This window comes from Bubalus bubalis, chromosome 1 (genome assembly GCF_019923935.1).
Source record: "Bubalus bubalis isolate 160015118507 breed Murrah chromosome 1, NDDB_SH_1, whole genome shotgun sequence".
Classification (NCBI taxonomy): domain Eukaryota; kingdom Metazoa; phylum Chordata; class Mammalia; order Artiodactyla; family Bovidae; genus Bubalus; species Bubalus bubalis.
The window spans coordinates 171,506,956-171,528,520 of record NC_059157.1 but is presented as its reverse complement, the minus strand read 5'-3'; the positions used below and the strand labels follow the sequence as shown (position 1 = coordinate 171,528,520).

Here is a 21,565-nt window from a genome sequence, read left to right as displayed (position 1 = left end):
AGGGTGAAGGACAGGTTAAGTTTCAGAAAGATTTAGAAGGAAGCTGGATACTGTTCAAGCAGTGAAGGTATGTGATATCTATATATTTATGTGTGTCTATTTTAATTCCTGGCACAGACCACAGAATTAGAAGAACAGACCGATGCTCTAGAAGAACTAAACTGAAGTTTACCCTCAAAATCAGTTTAGTAGGCTTAGTGTAATTTTGGTGACCCAATCACCCCTGAAACAGCTTTCTCCTGGTATATGAAGTACGTTAATCAGAGAGAAGTTTTTTATTCCATAATTTGATAAATGAAATTCTTAAAATCCAAATATAAATGGAAGTAGCAATTTTGTTGAGATAAACAACTTATTAGAATCATCCATATTCTATTAGGTAGAGGGTAAAAGAGAACAGAAACAAAATCTGTAATATCTGGACAGAGCAGATGGCTTTAGATTTTGCCAAGTTCAATTTACTTTCATCAGCGCAGAGACAAACTGGAGACGTGCTTAAAGATACTGAAAACAAAGAAGCTATGCTTTGAATGGTTTATGAAATGTGTTTGCATTTTTAAAACAAGTTAACTTTAAATCAAGGAATTACTTTTCAAGGGACTTGTTTAAGGAATACTATATTTGAAACTGAAAATAAATATATTTAGCTATTAAAGAAATTTGGTATATTTCTAGGTTTGGAGGAGGAACTTCTAAATATTAAAAAGAACACAAATACATTTAATTCTAAAACCCACCTGGTAGCATGCAGGAAGTAAATTTTTGCTAGCTGCTGGAAGTACAGCAAGAAGCTGTTCAAATGGCTTAAAAGGTTTTCCCAGTTCAAAATGGATTTTGAGTGTACTGATGTTGCGGATATCAGACAGGAAAGGTGCATAATGGTATGGATAAAACCTGTAAGACAAAACTAAGCTTTAAACAATTGACAAACTTTATGAAACAGATCAATAGTTAGTATATACTTTTCAATATTCTATTTTAACAGCTGTGCCTCTGTGTGTATGTTCAGTCGTGTCCACACATAGCAATAATTCTAAAGAAAAAAAATCACTCACAATTATGCCACACGAATATAAGAAATCAGCAATGTTGGAAAATGTAGATTATTTGATGACAACAAGTATTTTATTTCCTTAATTTTTAAAGTGGTTTATATTTCAAAAACTTAGATGTATGTAATTGAAGGGTATATATATTAATAACACATTTAAAATATAATTTATTTATATAAATAATACAATGACTCCAGTTTCAGAAGTATTGAGTGTGAATCTTCCAAACAATAGATTCTCAGAATGAACTAATGAGGCAGTCAGAAGACATTCAGTTACTTCATGTGGGCCTGAGCTTCTCTCATGAAGACACAGGGAAGTCTGAGCTCATATGGTTGTTACTAGTCAGCTCTAAGAATATCATCTTTGAATTAGTGTGTATACATATATATTGTGTTTGTGATAAGGATTAAACCATTTGTCAATCATGCACACTGTTTTTAAAATCTTCCCATATTTAACATGAAGAAATATTTTTAGAAATTTCAAACATATAATTTTTAAAAAATTAAAAAAATTTCAATGTTCTTAATGTCTGACTAAAAATACCAAAATAAAAGCCAACAAAATATTTTTATATTCCACAATTATGGCATACTTCAAAAGAATGGGAAAGTTTAGGAGGCAGAATGGCATGTGGAACAGTAGAAAATGTATAGACTTCAGAAATCAGATAGGCATGTACTTGAATATTGGTGTGTGATACTGGAAAGGCTATTTAACCTCTCTGAGCCTCATCTGTCAAAAGCAGAAAACAATATTTACTTTAAACAGCTCTGAGGCCTATATGAGCACATGCTTTACAAGTGCTTGGCCTCAATGCCTAGTAATAGAATAGGTATAACTTACACTCACCTTCTTAAAAAATGGCAAATCAGGGATTATTTTGTCACTACAGTGTTCTTCAGAGATGCCCTGAGAATCTTGTTAGTTATTGCAGATATTTTTTAAAAGGCTATTACTAAGTGAGATTCTATTAATAATTAATGCCACATTATTGTGCACTGGTATATTTTGCTGTTGGTGCTTTAACACAGAGCCTAGAAGGTGCTCTGAAAACAAACAAAACAAGCTATCTCATCACTTAAAAGTGTCTATTTTTTCCTGTATCTTTTTTTTTACTTGTTTTCTATTTCAGTGGATGGTTTGGAAATGTAGATGGAACTTGCTGGAATATAAAACATGAGATAAATAGAAAATTATTACTATTCCAGGAGAAGTAAATTCTTTTCTCCTTTCTTCATTACCCTTCCCAGTTTAACATTCATATAATCCATTCTTCATTACTCCTAACAGAAAAATTTTTCAAACACATAAAGATGTAGAGAAGAATAAACAATCCCACTTAACCATCACTCAGACCCAGTAATTGTCAAGACTTTGTGACACTTCATTCATTATGATAGAAAATTTTAAATCCTTAGATTAACAGAGAGCTTTTTATTATGGGCCATCTACTACAGCTGGAAGTATCTTTGTTATAAAAGGATCTTTTTAAAATATTACAATACTAAAAAAGATTCTTTTCACTTAAACTTGGCTGTATGTATTTTTAAAAAAATACTATTAATATCACAAATAAAAGTAAAAAGAAGAGATTATCAAATGAACTTATAGTAGAATGAGCCATTATAAAATATAAAACTTTATTTTTGTTTTTATTCCCTCACCAGCTCCAGGACTGAACTCCATGATAGTAATAGTGCAAAATCCACTGTATTGCCTGAACATAACATGCAGCTTGATCAGCCAGAAAGTCACTGAAAATAGAAAAGAATATTTTCATTATAACAGTATTTCCTGAAGACAGGCCATTGTGTTTAAAACATGGTATCTCCTAATATTACATTCTGTCTCACATGATTTAATCAATGAATAAGCCAAAAACTGCGATCAGAAAAAACTCTAAAATATTATTAAAAAAATTCTATCATGCCACATTAAAAATCTGCCTTATAGTTTTCCTAAACCAACTATCAGAATACTTAAACCTGCTGTGCATACTTATTCAGTCAATGTACTATATCTTTGGTATCAAGTTTCAGGGTTTAATGAAGCTTTCTAAACAATGGCACTACCACTTTCTTAAATATTCAGAGTGTGATAGAAGACAAAGATGGAAATCTTATTTGGGAGGATGCCTGAGTGAATCACAGAAGGAAATCAGGAAGATCTTAAAATCTGGTTATAGCAGCTAGAACATATTTTGAAAAGTGTTATATCCACTGAACAATATTCCCTTTAATGTCATTTTCTCAAAAAAACTATCATTTAAGGTAAAATAATCACACACACACACACAGCAAAAAAAGAGCACCCTGGGGACTTCCCTGGTGGTACAGTGGCTGGGAGTCTGCCTGCCAACTAAGGGCACAAGAGATTGATACCTGGTCTGGGAAGATCAAGGCTATGGTTTTTCCAGTGGTCATGTATGGTTGTGAGAGTTGGACTATAAAGAAAGCTGAGCACTGAAGAATTGATGCTTTTGAACTGTGGTGTTGGAGAAGACTCTTGAGAGTCCCTTGGACTGCAAGAAGATCCAACCAGTCCAACCTAAAGGAAATCAGTCCTGGGTGTTCATTGGAAGGACTGATGTTGAAGCTGAAACTCCAATACTTTGGCCACCTGATGCGAAGAGCTGACTCATTGGAAAAGACCCTGATGCTGGGAAAGATTGAGGGCAGGAGAAGAAGGGGACGACAGAGGATGAAATGGCTGGATGGCATCACCGACTCAATGGACATGAGTTTGGGTAGGCTCCAGGAGTTGGTGATGGACAGGGAGGCCTGGTGTACTGCAGTTCATGGGGTCACAAAGAGTCGGACACGACTGAGCGACTGAACTGAACTGAACTGGGAAGATCCCACAGGCTGTGGAGCAACTAAGCCTGTAAGCCACAACTACAGAAGCCTGCAAGCCGGAAAGCCTGTGCTCCACAAGAGAAGCCTGTGTACTGTGACGAAGAGTAGCCCCCGCTTGCTGCAACTAGAGAAAGCCCGTGAGCAGCAACAAAGACTCAGAGCAAACAAAAATAAAATTAATTAAAAAAAGAGCACCCTAGGTAAACCCCAAAGTGGCTATAAAACTTGTTAGTGTTTGTTACCAAAATTCAGGTACAGATTTACCATCTGAGCCAAGAGGGAAGCCCTCAGGTGGATACTTCTAAGTGAAATTGTAGATTACATATTTCTGGAAGTTATATTTTTTAAAATGAATGACTCTTATTATAAAAGAAATGTTTCATTGTTGAAAATTTAGATAATGATGAAAAGCATTTTTATTACCTTATAGCAATCACTATGACATTTTGGTATTTTTTTTTTCAGTCTTTTTATCCCCAAGTTTTTCCTTTTTAAATATTAATGAGAGTATACTGTGTATATGAATTTGTATCCTCTTTTAAAATTTGTATTTAATAATATACTGAAAGTATCTTTCTAAATTTTTATGAACTTTTCATAACTACCAATTTAACAGTTCTATATATTCCAGAAGCACTAGAGATGGCAAAGATAGTGACTGTAATGAGGAGGAAGTGGAGACAATTATGATGAACCTTCTCACTGGACACGTACATTGTTTCTAATTTTTTACTATTTAAAAAAATTTTGTAGTAACTTGTGTATAAAGATCATCTGTGTCTAGTCTATATTTTTATGATAGATTAACAATTAGAATTATTGGGTCAAAGGCTTTTAGATACATACTTTCCAAAATATTTTTAAAAAATAACTTCTATTTATTTATTTTTGGCTGTGCTGGATCTGCACTGCTGTGCAGGCTTTTCTCTAGTTGCAGTGTGTGGGCTTTTCATTGCAGTGGCTTCTCTTCTTACAGAGAATGGCTCAGTAGTTGTGGCAACTGGGCTCTAGAGGACAGGCTCAAGAGCTGTGGTGCAAGGACTTAGTTGCTCTGCAGCATGTGGGAACTTCCCAATCAGGGATTAGACTCGTGTCCCATGCATTGGCAGGTGGATTCTTTACCACTGAGCCACCAGCAAAGCCCTCCAAAATAATTTTGCCTACTTATATTTCCATCAGTAATTAAAGGAAGAAATCTACCACCACTCCCGGACCAACGCTGAATATAACAACTTAAAAAGATTTGCTTATTTGCTAGGCAAACAAACTGTATCTCATTTTCATAACCTCATATTTTAATATATAAAAAGAAAAGGAAATAAAACAGAAGAGTAATCCCCTAGCAAATCAAGCATTTAATTGCAGCTACTATACTTCTCTATAACGTAATCAAGCAAATATAAGAACTAAGGAATAAAGAATTAAATGCATAACTATTATAAATATTTTATTTCTAAGTCTCAAAAGTCCTACTTGCTAATGATATCTGCCAAAACTTCAAATGACCTGATGAGTTGTACTACAATTTCTTTATCTCTAGCTACCAGAGATAAGTATGAATACAGGCCTTACACAAAGGCTATGTCTAAACTAGAAAACAGTCTGAGTAAATGGAGCAACATGGAAATCTTGGGTCTTTCCTTGGGCAGTCTCTAGGAAAGATTCTTAGTATTTCATTTTTTTAAAAAGTAAAAATAATAGTACAGAAAATATCTAAGTATAGTACATATAATAAGGGTACAAAGAATTTTATGAAACTTTTATCTCACTGACAGAAAAACAGCCTCATCTCATGGTTAAGGACGGGCTCCGGAGCCAGATTGCCTGTTACTTATATTCTGGCTTTGTACTCATTACCTATGTATGTCACATGGAGCAAATCACTTAAATCTCTCTATTCTTTAACTTCCTCTATTTTAAAATAATAATAATTCTACTTATCTTAAAAAACTGTTGTGAGAATTACAACTTAACATTTTCACATTATGTACATATATTTATATATGTTTATATTTTTAAATTATAAATGAGTTATTTTTTAAATGTTTAGGATAGTACCTGGCACTAGACCAGATGGTCAATATCGAGATCATATTGATCATGTTCTTTGCAGCCAAAGATAGAGCAGCTCTATACACAGTAAGCAAAAACAAAACCTGGAGCTGACTGTGGCTCAGATCATGAGCTCCTGACTGCAAAACTCAGGCTTAAACTGAAGAAAGTAGGGAAAACCACTGGGCCATTCAGGTACGACCTAAATCAAATCCCTTATGAGTATACAGTGGAGGTGACAAATAGATTCAAGGGATTACATCTGATAGAGTGCCTGAAGAATTATGGACAGAGGTTTATAACACTGTACAGGAGGCAGTGAATGAAAGCATCCCAAAGAAAAAGAAATGAAAAAGGCAAAGTGGTTGGTTGAGGAGGCTTTACAAATAACTGAGGAAAGAAGAAAAGCAAAAGATGAGAGAGAATGGAAGATATACCCAACTGAATGCAGAGTTCCAGAGAACAGCAAGTAGAGATAAGTAAATGAACAAGGCATAGAAATAGAGGAAAACAACAGAATGGGAAGGATGACATCTATTCAAGAAAACTGGAGATACCAAGGGAACATTTTATGCAAAGACGGGGAAGATACAGAACAGAAATGGTAAGGTCCTAATAGAAGTAGAAGAGATTAAGAGATGGCAAGAATACACAGAGGAACTATACAAAAAAGGTCTTAATAACCCTGATAACCATGATTGTGTAGTCACTCAACTAGAGGCAGCCATCCTGCAGTGTGAAGTCAAGTGGGCCTTAAGAAGCATTACTACAAACAATGCTAGTGGAGGTGATGGAATTCCAACTAAGCTATTTCAAATCCTCAAAGACGATGCTGTGAAAGTGCTGCACTCAGCATGTCAGCAAATTTGGAAAACTCAGCAGTGGCCACAGGACTGGAAAATGTCAGTTTTCATTTCAATCCCAAGGAAGAGCAATGCCAAAGAATGCTCTAATGACCAGATAATTGTGCTCATTTCACATGCTAGCAAGGTTATGCTCAAAATCCTTGAAGCGAGGCTTTAGTATACATGAACCAAGAACATCTAGATGTACAAGTTGGGTTTCAAAGATGCAGGGGAACCAGAGGTCAAATTGCCAACATTTGTTGGATCATGGAGAAAACAAAGGAATTCCAGGAAAACATCTACTTCTGCTTCATTGACTACGTGAAAGTCTTTGATTGTGTGGATCACAACAAGCTGTGGAAAATTCTTAAAGAGATGGGAGTACCAGACCACCTTACCTGTTTCCTGAGAAACCTGTATGCAGGTCAAGAATCAACAATTAGAACTGGACATGGAAAAACAGACTGGTTCAAAATTGGGAAAGGAGTATGACAAGGCTGTATATTGTCATCCTGCTTATTTATCTTACATGCAGAGTACATCATGTGAAATGCCAGGCTGGATGAATCACAAGCTGGAATCAAGACGGCCAGGAGAAATATCAGCAGCCTCAAATATGCAGATGACACCACCCTTATGGCAGAGAGCGAAGAGGAACTAAAGAGCCTCCTGAGAAGATGAAAGAGGAGAGTAAAAAGCTGGCTTAAAACTCAACATTCAAAAAACTAAGATCATGGCATCCGGTCCCATTACTTCAAGGCAAATAAGGGGAAAAAATGGAAGCAGTGACAGATTTTATCTTCTCGGGCTTCAAGATCACTGCAGACAGTGACTGTAGATATGAAATTAAAAGATGCTTGCTCCTTGGAAGAAAAGCTATGCAAACCTAGACAAACCTAGAAAGCAGAGACATCACTTTGCCAATAAAAGTCCATACAGTCAAAGCTATGGCTTTCCAGTAGTCATGTATGGATGTGAGATTTGGACCATGAAGATGGCTGAGTGCCAAAGAACTGATGCTTTCTAACTGTGGTGTTGGAGAAGACTCTTGAGAGTCCCTTGGACTGCAAGGAGATCAAAGCAGTCAATCCTAAAGGAAATCAGTCCTGAATATTCATTGGAAGGACTGATGCAGAAGCTGAAGCTCCAATACTGTGGCCATCTGATGCAAAGAGCTGACTCACTGGAAAAGACCCTGATGCTGGTAAAGACTGAAGGCACAAGAAGAAGGGGACGACAAGAGTTTGAGATGGTTGGATGGCATCACTGATTCAATGGACATGAATTTGAGCAAGCTCTGGGAGTTGGTGATGGACAGGGAAGCCTGGTGTCCTGCAGTCCATGGGGTTGCAAAGAGTTGGACACAACTGAGTGGCTGAACTGAACTGAACTGTTATAGAGGGCTGTAGTTCAGAAATGTGAGCCACCATTCTAGAGGTCAAGTTGTTAAGGAACTTTTATACTAGTTCTTAACCTGAGGCTGAGCCAGGTAGCCTTTGAGATAAGTGTGATGTGAGCTTCAGAAGAAATGAAGAAAAACACTAACCATTTTCTATCTGGCCATTTTTATCATAGGCATACAGTTGAGACTTGAACAATGCAGAAGTTAGGGACGCCAACCCTCTTGCAGGAGAAAATCCACTCATAACTTTAGATAGCTCTCTGTATCTGCAGTTCCACATCTATGGATTCAACCAAGTGGGAAATACGTAGTACTGTATTAAGTCTTCAGTAAAAACAATCCACATGTAAATGGACCTATGCAGATCAAGCCCATGTTGTTCAAGGGTATACTGCATAATACATGCCAATGAATATTATCTTCTCCAAAACCATAGTAGTTGAAAGGTCTACAATAATTTGTGAAACAAAAAATCCTTTCTTCCCATTACCATAATCATCAAAATTATGCTGTTTTCTGTAGAACTGCAAAGTCTACTTTTTCCTACTTTAAAGTAAAAGCAATGGCAACAACATACTCAGAAACTACATCAACTCCCATCTTTGTCATGTAATATGTTCTTTTATATTGCCTAAACTCGGTTTCAAATAGGTCATCATCTTCCATCTCTTCTTCTACATTGTCTGGAAAAAAGATAAACAGACAGTGACTGACAATTATGAATATTCCATTTTTCCATTTAATGCTTTGATAAATATGTCAAAGTAGATGTTTATAAACTATCACATAAATCTGTTTCATCCAATATTACTGAATTAGTCCTAATAATGGAATATAATAACTATTCTGTCAAAAAAAATAACATATATTAAAATACAGTTTGTACTTACCCTTAGAAGTTACCACTTCTTCTCCATTTTTGTCTAAAGCAGCCCAACATATGGAATTTTCCTGGCCCTATTAAAAATTATAAATCAATATAAAAGCAAGATATACTTCAAGATGAGACATTTAACAGAAAGATTTATAAAATATTAAAGATAGCTGAATGATCTTTAAGTGACATACTGTAAAATTTTATTTTAAAAATAATCCTCAAATGCTGTGTAAATGTTTTTGGTTTTATATCACTTGTTTCCTGAAGCTATAAATCTTTATTATTACAACTTAACATTTAAGCCCCTCAATGATAAGTATTAACAATGCTCACCAATACAAAAAAGAAATATATTTAATTATGTATGTTTTCTAGGAAAAAAAAATTTCAAAAACATTTCATTTACTTAGAGAAAAGTACACAATCAATATCAAATCCTTTCAACTTCAACATTTTTATATGTCAAATTCCGGGCTACTGTTAACAAGAAACAATCTGTTTATAATGGAGTCCAATAATTACAACTATTACCTATTTTTTATATCTCTGGTTCCCATCATTCTTATACCTCTACCCTCCACTTCTATTTTCTTCCATGCAACTCATCTGCTTTTCTAAAGTTCTTCCATTTCATCACATCCTTCATATCCTGCCATCTATTTTTCCATTCTTGTGATTTCATCCTTTCTCTTCTCTATTTTCTGATTGCCTACCAACTGCCAGTGACTTTCACTAGTTCTTCCAAACTAGGGCCTCTGCCACTTTTCTTGCCTGGGCTGTTTCTCCAGTTTCCTTGTTTTACCTGTGTCTCTAAAGTTAACTACATACCCCAAGATGACTTGTGAAGTTTAAGGAATGAGCTGAGGTGGGTGGAGCCAGGGATTACTGATATTTAAGTTTGTGAGTACACGTCCCCCAAAAGTTGCAGAGCCTGTTTTATTAAGATAAAAAACAGAGTAGAATACAGACTGCTGCTAAGTTCCACAGCGGAAAAGTTAAGCAGTTAGAAAGACTACACTAAACAAAATCAGGATAGCTGCCCTTTCTGGAGCAAGAGATATTAGGCTTGAACCTAAACAGAAGCAGTTCAGCAAAGAGAGTGCAGGAAGCTCATCAATTTCACCAGAATCCAATAACTATAGATTGGCTGAGGAAAATTCCAGAAGAGGTTTATTTTCCAAGCTAACACACATAAGACATTCTTTATGACTTACAAAAGGTGTTTTACAGGGTACTGCTACTGCTGCTGCTGCTAAGTCGCTTCAGTCGTGTCCAACTCTGTGCGACCGCATAGTCGGCAGCCCACCAGGCTCCCCCGTCCCTGGGACTCTCCAGGCAAGAACACTGGAGTGGGTTGCCATTTCCTTCTCCAATGTATGAAAGTGAAAAGTGAAAGGGAAGTCGCTCAGTCGTGTCTGACTCTTAGCGACCCCATGGACTGTAGCCCACCAGGCTCCTCCGTCCTTGGGAGTTTCCAGGCAAGAGTACTGGAGTGGGCTGCCATTGCCTTCTCCATTACAGGGTACTAGCATATTCTAATTGGCTCTATTATTCATTTATTGAGTACCTAACATTTACCATATATTGTGACACTGTATTGTATATATGATTTTATATATAAATTATTTCTAGAGAAAAATAAATGATCTTATAACATTAAATGCTATAAATATTCACATTTTAAAAGAGATAACTAATTTTCTGGGTTCTTAGAAATGTCTCTACACTTATTAATAGAATGGAAGAGCAAAGAAAATGCAATGCTTTTCAATGGCAAAAATAAATTGCTTTTCAAAGATCAGATTTATTTATTTATTTATTTTTTAAAGATCAGATTTAAATGATAGTATCTAATAGAGAAAAAGAAACCAAACAATTTTTAAAATGTACATAAAGGAAAAGAGGAAATGAAACCAAAATGAGGAACCCCAAAATCATAAGAAAGAAAACGAGAAACAAGGAATATCAGTTTTACCTTTACAGGTAAAAAAATGAAAGGACACCTAAAAAAATGGACACCTTTGATTTTTTCTTTTCCTTGTAGCTCTTGGCTTCTTCCGCGGCAACACCTGCTGCTTCATTGAGGTACTTGTTACCAACTTTGCTTTCAAACCACTTTAGGTCCACAAAAACTTCACTGAAGTGTTCTCGATCAAACTATACAGAAACATTTAAATTTATTTTAAAATAACTTAAGTATGTCTAGAAGAAAATAAAACAAACTTTTAACAATGACTGCTTCTAGGGCATAGGAAATCAGAGGATATTACTTTTGATGCACATAGGGACATCATCTACTACTCTGAAAACTAAAAATAAAAAGCAAGTAGAAATAAAAATAATTTAGATGAAATTATTGATACAAAATAATTGGAGTAAACTATAAAAATTTGTTCTTCTGGTATTATGTAATTGGTTACTGACCATTTACAGCTACCCTGGGACAGAAAAACAAAAACTTATAGTTACTTACATCCGATAGCTTCACAAGGTATTTCTCAAATCGAGGTAAGTTGAGATGCCCACTTTCATTAATGTAACCTAAAAGGAACAAAATCTGAATTTGCACTACATGCTGACATTTTTAAAAAACAATTTTATAAAATTCTTTTTTACAAAACGTTGAGTTTTGACATTCTACTAATCAAGAAAAAACACTCAGTGTTGGACCATCTAAGTGACCCTAGTTCCTACAAATTTGATGTTACTATAATACACAATATGTAAGAATTGAAGCAAAACAGAAAAAGTTCCAGGTTTACATAATAATAATCCTCCTAAATTTCCAAACACTGGGGTGACAGTTAATTAAATTAAGTAAGTTCTAGAATTGAGGTAATTTATTTGATATGCTAACTTAAGAAGAAAAAGACCAATATCCTGCTACTCGATTGACTGACTGATTGATTCACCGTATGGTTTGCAAGATTTTAGTTGCCTAGCCAGAGACTGAACCTGTGCCTTTGACAGTGTAAATGTGGAGTCTTAACCACTGGACCGCCAGGGAATTCGGCTGTCTGCTTTATTCAGCATCGTCACTACCTGTCAGTTTCCCACTGTAACTTAAAAGTCTCTCCCTGATAGTAAATGCTCTGATGCTTATCCATTCAGAAAACTGAATTTCTACAGTTAAATATGAAAAGAGCTACGTGAAACCAACAACCTCTGCAGGCTTTTGTAAGCCATTAAAGGCAGAGATTAGTTAGGTATCTATGAATAAATGAGATTGCTTAACTTGTGTCATCTTCTCTGTTTGTGAACCATTGAAAATTGCAACTTTAGAACTTGGTGGCTTCTACTACAAGAAACTCCAAATTCTTTTTCTACTTTAGCTCTGCAAGCAATAATCTAATAAACTGAGTGACATTTCCAGGGTTAGTTGAGTTTTAAATTAAAGTAGCCTCAAATGAATATTAAACTTTTCTTACCCCCAAGTTCTGGCAGGATGGTAATATATGTTCCATAAAGAAGAGGCAGTGCATCATGATTAATATGTAAATGAGGTAGATGAGGGATAAAATCATTGCCAACAAGAAATCCCATCAAAATCCAATCATCTATTATCCTTTCAATATCATATTTAAATGTGATCTTGTCCTATAGCAATATGAAGAAAAGAGTCAAATCCTTTGGAAATTTCTGCATATTCACCTCTGATCTACTTATATTAATACTTACTTTTAATGCTGAAAACTCATAGTCAATATACTCTCTCATTAAAGACAAGTGTAGGAGGTGAAATGTGGTTTCTTCTGGTGCGCATACCCTGTAATTAGTCAAGATGATCAACACAGAATTAATTATATTTTTAAAGTTCAAGTTTAAAAGTGCGGCTTGAAATAAAATTTATCACTGCAGTATAATTAATTCTTGACATTAAGGCATGTAATTTATATGTAAGCTGCAGGGTAATGTTAAGATAAAAACATAGTAACAATTATAATAGATATAAAGTTCAAAATAATTGGTTTACAGCATGCTTTCTGTGGAAGGACTCACAGAATTAAGAAAGTCTAAATAATAAATAACAAATGTAAGAAACCAATGGGATCTGTTCTGGCCCACTTAAGGCTGGCCACCAGCAAAAGGCATATAGACTAGTGAGTACACATACTTTTATATCTACTGCAGTATAGGTTAAAGCTTCAGTGGTGCGGCACTATTACTTTCTCCTCTTACCTTTCCCTGGCTTGGTCCAGGGGTCTATATTCCTGGCTGTTGGCTTATATTCCAAGATTAATTACAAGTAAGAATGTAAGTTTTTAAGAGCATATTAAAAGCACTTATCCACCATGAACATATGGCATTTTCCACAGGAATGCAAAAATGGTTCAAGATAAATCAATGTAATACACCACATTAATAAAGGAAAAAACCCACATACTCATTGAACAGAAAAAGCCTATGTCAAAATTCAACATCCTTTCATGATAAAAATACTCAGCAAAGTAGAAATAGAAAGGAATTTCCTTAGAATGATTAAGGGAATTTATGAAAAACCCACACAGCTAATAGCATAATCCATGCTGAAAGACTGAAATTAACTTGAGATGGATCAAAGACTTAAATGTAAGAGTTAAAACTTATAAAACCCTTAGACTAAAATGGGAAAAAGCTTTATGACATTGGATTCGGCAATGATTTCTTGGATACTACACTAAAAAGTGTACATGACTCAATGGCCATGAATTTGAGCCAACTCAGGGAGACAGTGAAGGACAGGGAAGGCTGGCATGCTGCAGTCCATGGAGTCGCAAAGAGTTGAACATGACTGAATGACTGAACAACACTAAAATGTATAGGCAACAAAAGAAAAATACAGACCGGAACTCATCAAATTTAAAAACTTTGTACATCAAATGACACTATCAACAGAGTGAAAAGGCAGCCCACAGAATGGGAGAAAATATTTACAGATCATCATATGCCTGTTAAGGGATTACTATTCCTAATTTCTGGTCTACCTTCCAATATATAGGCAGTATGATTTACCTTTGAGTCTTTTTGCCACCAAATCGAACTTCTTCTCTTAAAAGAGAGAAATGTGCCTCATGACTTGTTAATCCAAGCATAATCTGTTGAAAAATGATTATGAAATGTTTTTATTCTCTCATTTTTTATAGCATCAGGTTCACAAAAGCAATCAACATTTCTATATAAAGAAGAACATGCTTATTTAAGGAAAATAACTAGCAAGTTAAATATATAAACTTCAAAATATGATCCATTTATAGGTGATGAATGGGGTAAATTGTGTGTACTTTCCTAAGAAAACAATGTTCACCTTAGACTCACATAACCTTTACAACCACACCACTGCATCCCTATAATGATAATCTCTCTTGGTTTTTATTTCTTTCTGCTTGCCATGGGGGAATGGGAAGGAATTAGAGGCAATAGCATTTCCACATCAGAAGAATACAGGATTCTTCTGGAGTTCAGGATACTTTTAGTATGTGAAAACTTGGGAAAAAAACTGGGAAAGGATCTTTTCAGTTAATATTCTCACATAGTATTCTAATCCCCAAAGTAAGTCAAATACTTTAGTGAGACATATCAACAAACTGCAATGCAGAGTTTAATTTAATCCTGATTCACACAAAATAAAACATTTATGAATCAATCAGGGAAATGAGAATACTGAATGGTTTTCATATATATTAAAGAGTGATTTATTAATATTGTTTTATATGGGATAATGACACTGGAGCTATTTTACTATTTTTAATATTCTCAATCATGATTTATAGATTAAATAATATAATGTCATATACTTCAAGAATCCAGAGGAGGAGGAAGGATACAGATGATTAGGAAAAGGAGCTGAAAGTAATCGAAGGAGGAAGGACACAAAGATGTTCATTACACTCACTCTTCTATTTTTGTTTATACTTGCAAATTTCTGTAATAAAAAGTTAAAAAACGTCTAGCAGGGACTTCCCTTGGTGGTCCAATGGTTAAGAATCCACCTGCCAATGCAGGGGACATGAGCTCAATCCCTAGTCCAGGAAGTTCTCACACTGCTGTGGAGCAACTGAGCCCTTGAGCCACAACTACTAAGCCCATGCTCTAAAACGAGAAGCCACTGCAATGAGAACCCTGCACAATGCAATGAAAAACAGCCCCCACTCACTGCAACTAGAGAAAGCCCGCGTGCAGCAATGAAGACTCTGTGCAGCAACAACAACAACAACAACAAAGTCTAGCAAACTTGGGTTACGGAGTTATCAGATCAGGTGGTATTAAAAACCCCGTATTAAGCATAAGGATAAAAAGGGTCCTCTACCCAGAACTCAGCAGAGATGGAACAGCACTAGGGTCAGTCAGGTGTGAACACTAACTATATGCACCTGTTGATCATAAACAATGGCAAAAGAACACCTTTTCCAAATGTTTTGAACTTTGGTAACAGCAGAAGTAGCAATTATTATCATGTCTCTAATATTTCTTTCAGAGAAGGCAATGACACCCCACTCCAGTCCTCTTGCCTGGAAAATCCCATGGATGGAGGAGCCTGGTAGGCTGCAGTCCATGGGGTCGCTAAGAGTCGGACACGACTGAGCGACTTCCCTTTCACTTTTCACTTTCATGCATTGGAGAAGGAAATGGCAACCCACTCGTGTTCTTGCCTGGAGAATCCCAGCCTGGTGAGCTGCTGTCTATGGGCTCGCACAGAGTTGGACACGACTGAAGCAACTTAGCAGCAGCAATATTTCTTTCCACAACTAGAAATCTGCTAATATTAAGACTAAGTTTCCTAAATAGATATTTATCATAATGGCATCAGTTCAGTTCAGTCATGATGAACTCTCACGCTCAGTCATGTCCAACTCTTTGCGACCCCATGAATTGCAGCACGCCAGAAGCAGCAGCAGCAGGCCTCCCTGTCCATCACCAACTCCTGGAGTTCACTCAAACTCACGTCCATCGAGTCGGTGATGCCATCCAGCCATCTCATCCTCTGTCGTCCCCTTTTCCTCCTGCCCCCAATCCCTCCCAGCATCAGAGTCTTTTCCAATGAGTCTTCGCATGAGGCATTAAGACTACAATAACAATAAGCATTGTACCTACCAAGTCAGCATCTAAGCCATAAAGACAGTGCCTGGTGTTTGGATCATGATCTGGCTTTGCCTTCTCGGATCTGATAAACTCCATGATTTTATGCTCTCCTTCTCCAGGAGTCTAGACATAATGTTAAAAAAAAATGTAGTAATATGCTACATTTCTCAAGATTCAGCTGAAAAACTGTTTAAATAAGAAAAGATAATAACCTCATGGCCTGAGAAGTAGATGGTAACTCCTTGCCACGATTTGTCTGTAGAAATTTTCATATTTACAAAATACTTCAGATGTTCGTGTAACCTGGCCATGAATTCAGTCCCTTTAAATGAAAGGATTTTAGAAATTTAATCTGAGTGAGAAATAAAAACAGAGTTATCAGTGATAGCATGAAACTGGATATGGGTGTGGAGGTTGAAAGCTCTCTGCCTTATCTTGAAAAGCAAATCATGTTACATCTTTTCCGAGCAAAGATCACAGCTATTTCCAATTTCACTAGTCAGCCCTAAATGAAGTTAATGTCAGATACAGAAAGTCAAAGAATTTTACTACTTCCTTGGGAGTATACTTCAAATATTTTCACACAAGGGCAGAGTTTCAACTCTCTAACAAACTCAATCTTCTCTGCTGGATTCTAAAAAGTCTTTGTTTTCTTTTTGTAAGACATGCAGCCTCAATAAGATTGCCAATAACCACAACAACTGTTATTATTACTACTTTTAACTCAAAAAAATTACTATTAATCTGGAAACAGAGTATACAATGATTACGTTTTAGGAAAAGCCTAGATGATCAACAGTCAAGGCAACACAGTCTTAAACCATATAATGATACAACTGCTTGTTAAAGTGAGCACTGTCATTAGGGCACTTAATGAAAGCGAAAACTACCACAGTAAAGAATTAATGAGAAGATATAATTTTAAGACTTTTCTTCAATGTGAAGGGTTATAATGCTGTTAGACTCTAGGAAGTGCAGACTATACTGTTGCATTTAAAATTAAACTTGTAATACTGATAATTAATTCTTAAAGTCACAGAAGTCTTAACCACCTCTGAGGAGCAGAACAGTAAGCATTCTAGATAGGGAAAATGGCTTTCTTATCCTGAATAAAACAAGCTGGCTATATGAACCTGGGTGAGCCACAACCTCATTGAGTCAGTTTTCATACAAATAAATGTCAAGAGTAGTAGGACTGATCTTGTAAGTTCGGTCTAGGTCAGGAATTCTGTGCATGTGGGAGAATCCTGTCCGTAGCTGCTCTTATCAGCATCTGTAAATTCCTACAGTGGGTCTTCATAGGGGCATTTATAACCAAGGTGACCAAACCATCTTATGAGGCGACATAACTGGGAAAGTACAACAAATGGAATTCTAAGGACACACACACACAAAATAGAGGTTACAAAAGAAAACTAAATTTACATTTTAAATTTCCTAGAATTTTTCTCTCAGTGAATTTACCTGGTGTAATACAGTTGGAATCAAATCTGGCCTCTGCAGGGAGAGTTTCTCCTTTTTCTATTGCCTTTTTAATTTTTTCTTCAGCCTCCTTTGCTGACCTTAAATGTTAAGGGGGAAAAAAAGAATCCTCAACTTTCTGGGGAAAAAAGAGATCTCTACATACAATAAACTGTCATTTAGAAGCTTTCGTAACTAAAATACTAATTCATCAATTTTAAGTTCAAAACATGTAAGTTTTGAAATGACTACAATCAATAAAGATGATCCTTAGAGTTGTTTGTTTTATTTATTTAAAGAATTAAGTTTTTCGGCTATGGACTATAGAAGCAGAACATTATAATGGTGTAAAACTGACATAGAATGTTATAAATACTTATTATAAAATAATTCTTTTCTTATCACAAATATACATATTGGTTCTAGAAATAATTTCAGAAGTATAGTGTAAACATTCATTATATGCACTACATTTAATAACATCAAACAAGAAGTACATTACTAAAAAGATCTCTAAGAATATTACATAAAAATAATTATAAAATTATAATGTACAACTTTGGATTCCCTCATGAAAATATCTAAAATGAAAGCCTAATAACATTAATGACATCAGTAGCCAAAATGATTTCATTTTTGAGGCAACAGAATTTACTAGGAAGGACATGATTATTTTAGAGTCTGATAGAAATAGGTTTGAATATCAGCATCCCAATTCCAGTATGGTTTCTCTGGTAACTTGTGTATGGCACACAAATATGCCATATGGCACATAATTTAGTAAGTCCTGCTTTATGTACATTTTCTACAGCCCTGTTACTAGTTCTTGGAGAAGGCAATGGCACCCCCACTCCAGTACTCTTGCCTGGAAAATCCCATGGATGGAGGAGCCTGGTAGGCTGCAGTCCATGGGGTCACTGAGGGTCGGACACGACTGAGCGACTTCACTTTCACTTTTCACTTTGGTGCATTGGAGAAGGAAATGGTAACCCACTCCAGTGTTCTTGCCCGGAGAGTCCCAGGGATGGGGGAGCCTGGTGGGCTGCTGTCTATGGGGTCACGCAGTCAGACATGACTGAAGCGACTTAGCAGCAGCAGCAGTTACTAGTTCTAACTACTGTGTTCTGTTGAATTCTATTTCTGTGATAAACAAACTCTTCTTTGTATTTAACCTCTCTCTCACCAACCTCTTCAATATAATAAAAACTTTGAAGATAACAACTCATTTGTAATCTCTCCAATTGAATCCATTCTTTCCTCATTTCTCCTCTTTCTTCTTTGAAGAAATGATTATTCAGTGTTACTATGTGATAAGTTCTTGGGCTACAACAAAAAAGAAATGATTCCTCTTCTTAGAGTTACATGCTAGACAGAGTGCAAGAAAACAGTGAAGAGTCAGTCGCGCAGTCATGTCTGACTCTTTGTGACCCCGTGGACTGCAGCCTGGCAGGCTCCTCTTTCCATGGGATTCTCCAGGCAAGAATACTAGAGTGAGTACCCATTCCCTTCTCCAGGGGATCTTTCCGACCCAGGGATCAAACCCAGGTTTCCTGCATTGCAGGCAGATTCTTTACTATCTGAGCCACCAGGGAAGCTCTAGAGTATAAGAAACAGATAGAAATAAAACATATTGTTTAATGTAGCTGCAATACAGAGACTGTCTGGGACAGGAACAAAGTAAAACTACTAGTCTAGGTAGAAGATTATGAAGGCCAGACTGACTCAGTAGCAGTAAAGATGAAAAGAAGTAAATAGATATGACTCAGATGTGAGGAATGAGGAAGAGGGAGAGGCCCAAATTTCTCTTGGACTTTAGAGTTGAGCAGCTATTTACATGGTGCTTTCACGGAAACAGGAACGTAGAAGGATGGCAAATTTGAGGCAAAGATGAGTTCAATTCTGAATATGTTAAGCCTGAAATGTATCTGTGGTATCCAGAAGGAGTCATTTAGCAGGCATTTGGATATATAGAAGTTCTGGGATGAGATATCCACCAGAAAGATAATTTGGGAGTCAGTACAGTTTCAGTAATTAAAGCCATTGGATAAAATCTCTCAGGACCTAGGACAGAACCTTAAGAAACATCAGTTTTCAAGAAAAAAAAAGCAGGGGAAGAGAAGATAAGGAGATTAAGAAGGTAGAGTCGGGGACTTCCCTGGTGGCCCAGGGGCTAAGACTCTGAGCTCTCAATGCAGGTGGCCAGGGTCCAGTCCTGGGTCAGGGAACTAAATTCCACATGCCACAACTAAGGCCCAGCACAACCAAATAAATACTTTTTTTTTTTTTTTAAAGGTAGTGTTGGAGGGAATTCCCTGGTGGTCCAGTGGTTAGGACTCGGTGCTTCCATTCCTGGCGCCCAGGCTGGACTCCTGGTCAAAGACAGTAGTTACCTGAAGGTTATGGGAAGGAAGTTCAAGAGAGAAATAACGGTCAACACTGCTAAATACAAGAGATAAATGAAGTAATATAAAGACAGAATTATTCTTTAGATTTAGTCTCTTTAAGAAATTTGTTTGTAATTTTGTAAGGAAGTTTCAGTGACATGAGGGGGATGAAAGATAGGAGCAGATTTAAAAATGAGTAAGAGATGTGTAGAGATTATGATCAGAGAGTATGAATAAAGGAAAAAAGGCACTATGGAGAATGAGAAAGGGCTAACTGGGGGACTTTGAGGAAACACGGAGCACGGGATGCTACAAAGTATTGAGTAAGTGCCTGTGGTGGTTATGGTGAATTGGCCCTCAACATCCACTCCTTTCTTCTAGTTCATCTTCTGAGGTTGGAAAGCTATAAAAAATTAAACTCTCAGGCTTCCTTCAGCTAGGCCTCTGGATGTGACTTAGATTTTGTCAGATGTTTCCACAAAACATTTGGAAGGGAGAAGTTTGGTGACGTGTACATAACTGTTGTGGCACTGGGGTTGTAGGCAGGGGTGTGTTTTACCAATCAGTTCAGTTCAGTTCAGTCACTCAGTCGTGTCTGACTCTCTGTGACCCCATGAATCGCAGCACGCCAGGCCTCCCTGTCCATCACCAACTCCCGGAGTTCACTCAGACTCACGTCCATTGAGTTTGTGATGCCATCCAGCCATCTCATCCTCTGTCATCCCCTTCTTCTCCTGCCCCCAATCCCTCCCAGCATCAGAGTCTTTTCCAATGAGTCAATTCTTTGCATGAGGTGGCCAAAGTACTAGAGTTTCAGCTTTAGCATCATTCCTTCCAAAGAAATCCCAGGGCTGATCTCCTTCAGAATGGACTGGTTGGATCTCCTTGCAGTCCAAGGGACTCTCAAGAGTCATCAATTCTTCGGCGCTCAGCCTTCTTCACAGTCCAACTCTCACATCCATACATGACCACTGGAAAAACCATAGCCTTGACTAGACGGACCTTTGTTGGCAAAGTAATGTCTCTGCTTTTCAATATGCTATCTAGGTTGGTCATAACTTTCCTTCCAAGGAGTAAGTGTCTTTTAATCTCATGGCTGCAGTCACCATCTGCAGTGATTTTGGAGCCCAAAAACACAATAGTAGAAGAGATTTCAATATTTAGCAGCTTTATAAGTGCTGAGAAGCAAGGTCCAGGGCATTTTATTTTTTCCAGTATGGATATGGCAGTTATATTGGGGCCTTGGAGCTAACAGATAAATTTATGGCTTATTTATTGTTGAATTATAACTGAATTGACCCCTTCATGGATCACAGCCTTGTCATGGTAAAGGGGGTTACATAACTTGATGAAGCTATGAACCATGCTATGCAGGCCACAGAAGATGGACGGGTCATAGCGAAGAGTTCTGACAAAATGTGGTACATTGGAGGAGGAAACAGCAACCCACTTCAGTATTCTTGCCTAGAGAACCTCATGAATAGCATGAAAAGGCAAAGATATGACACTTGAATAGGAGTGCCCCAGGTTGGAAGGTGTTCAATATGCTACTGGGGATGGGTGGAGGGCAAT

At 36.7% G+C, this 21,565-nt stretch overlaps 1 protein-coding gene across 6 annotated transcripts in view; it reads right to left on the bottom strand.

Annotated features, from left to right (window-relative positions):
- XRN1 (5'-3' exoribonuclease 1) overlaps nucleotides 1-21,565 on the bottom strand; it is a 115,633-nt gene that overhangs the window by 79,499 nt on the left and 14,569 nt on the right. For 3 of the 6 annotated variants that reach the window (XM_006078011.4, XM_006078010.4, XM_006078009.4), the window contains exons 3-14: nucleotides 17,613-17,710; nucleotides 16,361-16,470; nucleotides 16,161-16,271; nucleotides 14,082-14,164; nucleotides 12,768-12,855; nucleotides 12,518-12,686; nucleotides 11,563-11,630; nucleotides 11,109-11,246; nucleotides 9,103-9,169; nucleotides 8,790-8,895; nucleotides 2,723-2,812; nucleotides 738-894 (exon numbers count right to left, since the gene is read on the bottom strand). In XM_006078011.4, coding sequence (XP_006078073.1) covers nucleotides 738-894; nucleotides 2,723-2,812; nucleotides 8,790-8,895; nucleotides 9,103-9,169; nucleotides 11,109-11,246; nucleotides 11,563-11,630; nucleotides 12,518-12,686; nucleotides 12,768-12,855; nucleotides 14,082-14,164; nucleotides 16,161-16,271; nucleotides 16,361-16,470; nucleotides 17,613-17,710 — 1,285 coding nt within the window. Of the gene's footprint in view, nucleotides 1-737; nucleotides 895-2,722; nucleotides 2,813-8,356; nucleotides 8,896-9,102; nucleotides 9,170-11,108; nucleotides 11,247-11,562; nucleotides 11,631-12,517; nucleotides 12,687-12,767; nucleotides 12,856-14,081; nucleotides 14,165-16,160; nucleotides 16,272-16,360; nucleotides 16,471-17,612; nucleotides 17,711-21,565 lie in introns of those variants that run through there. The other 3 variants (XR_006552600.2, XM_044946367.2, XM_044946371.2) reach the window with 3 other exon arrangements.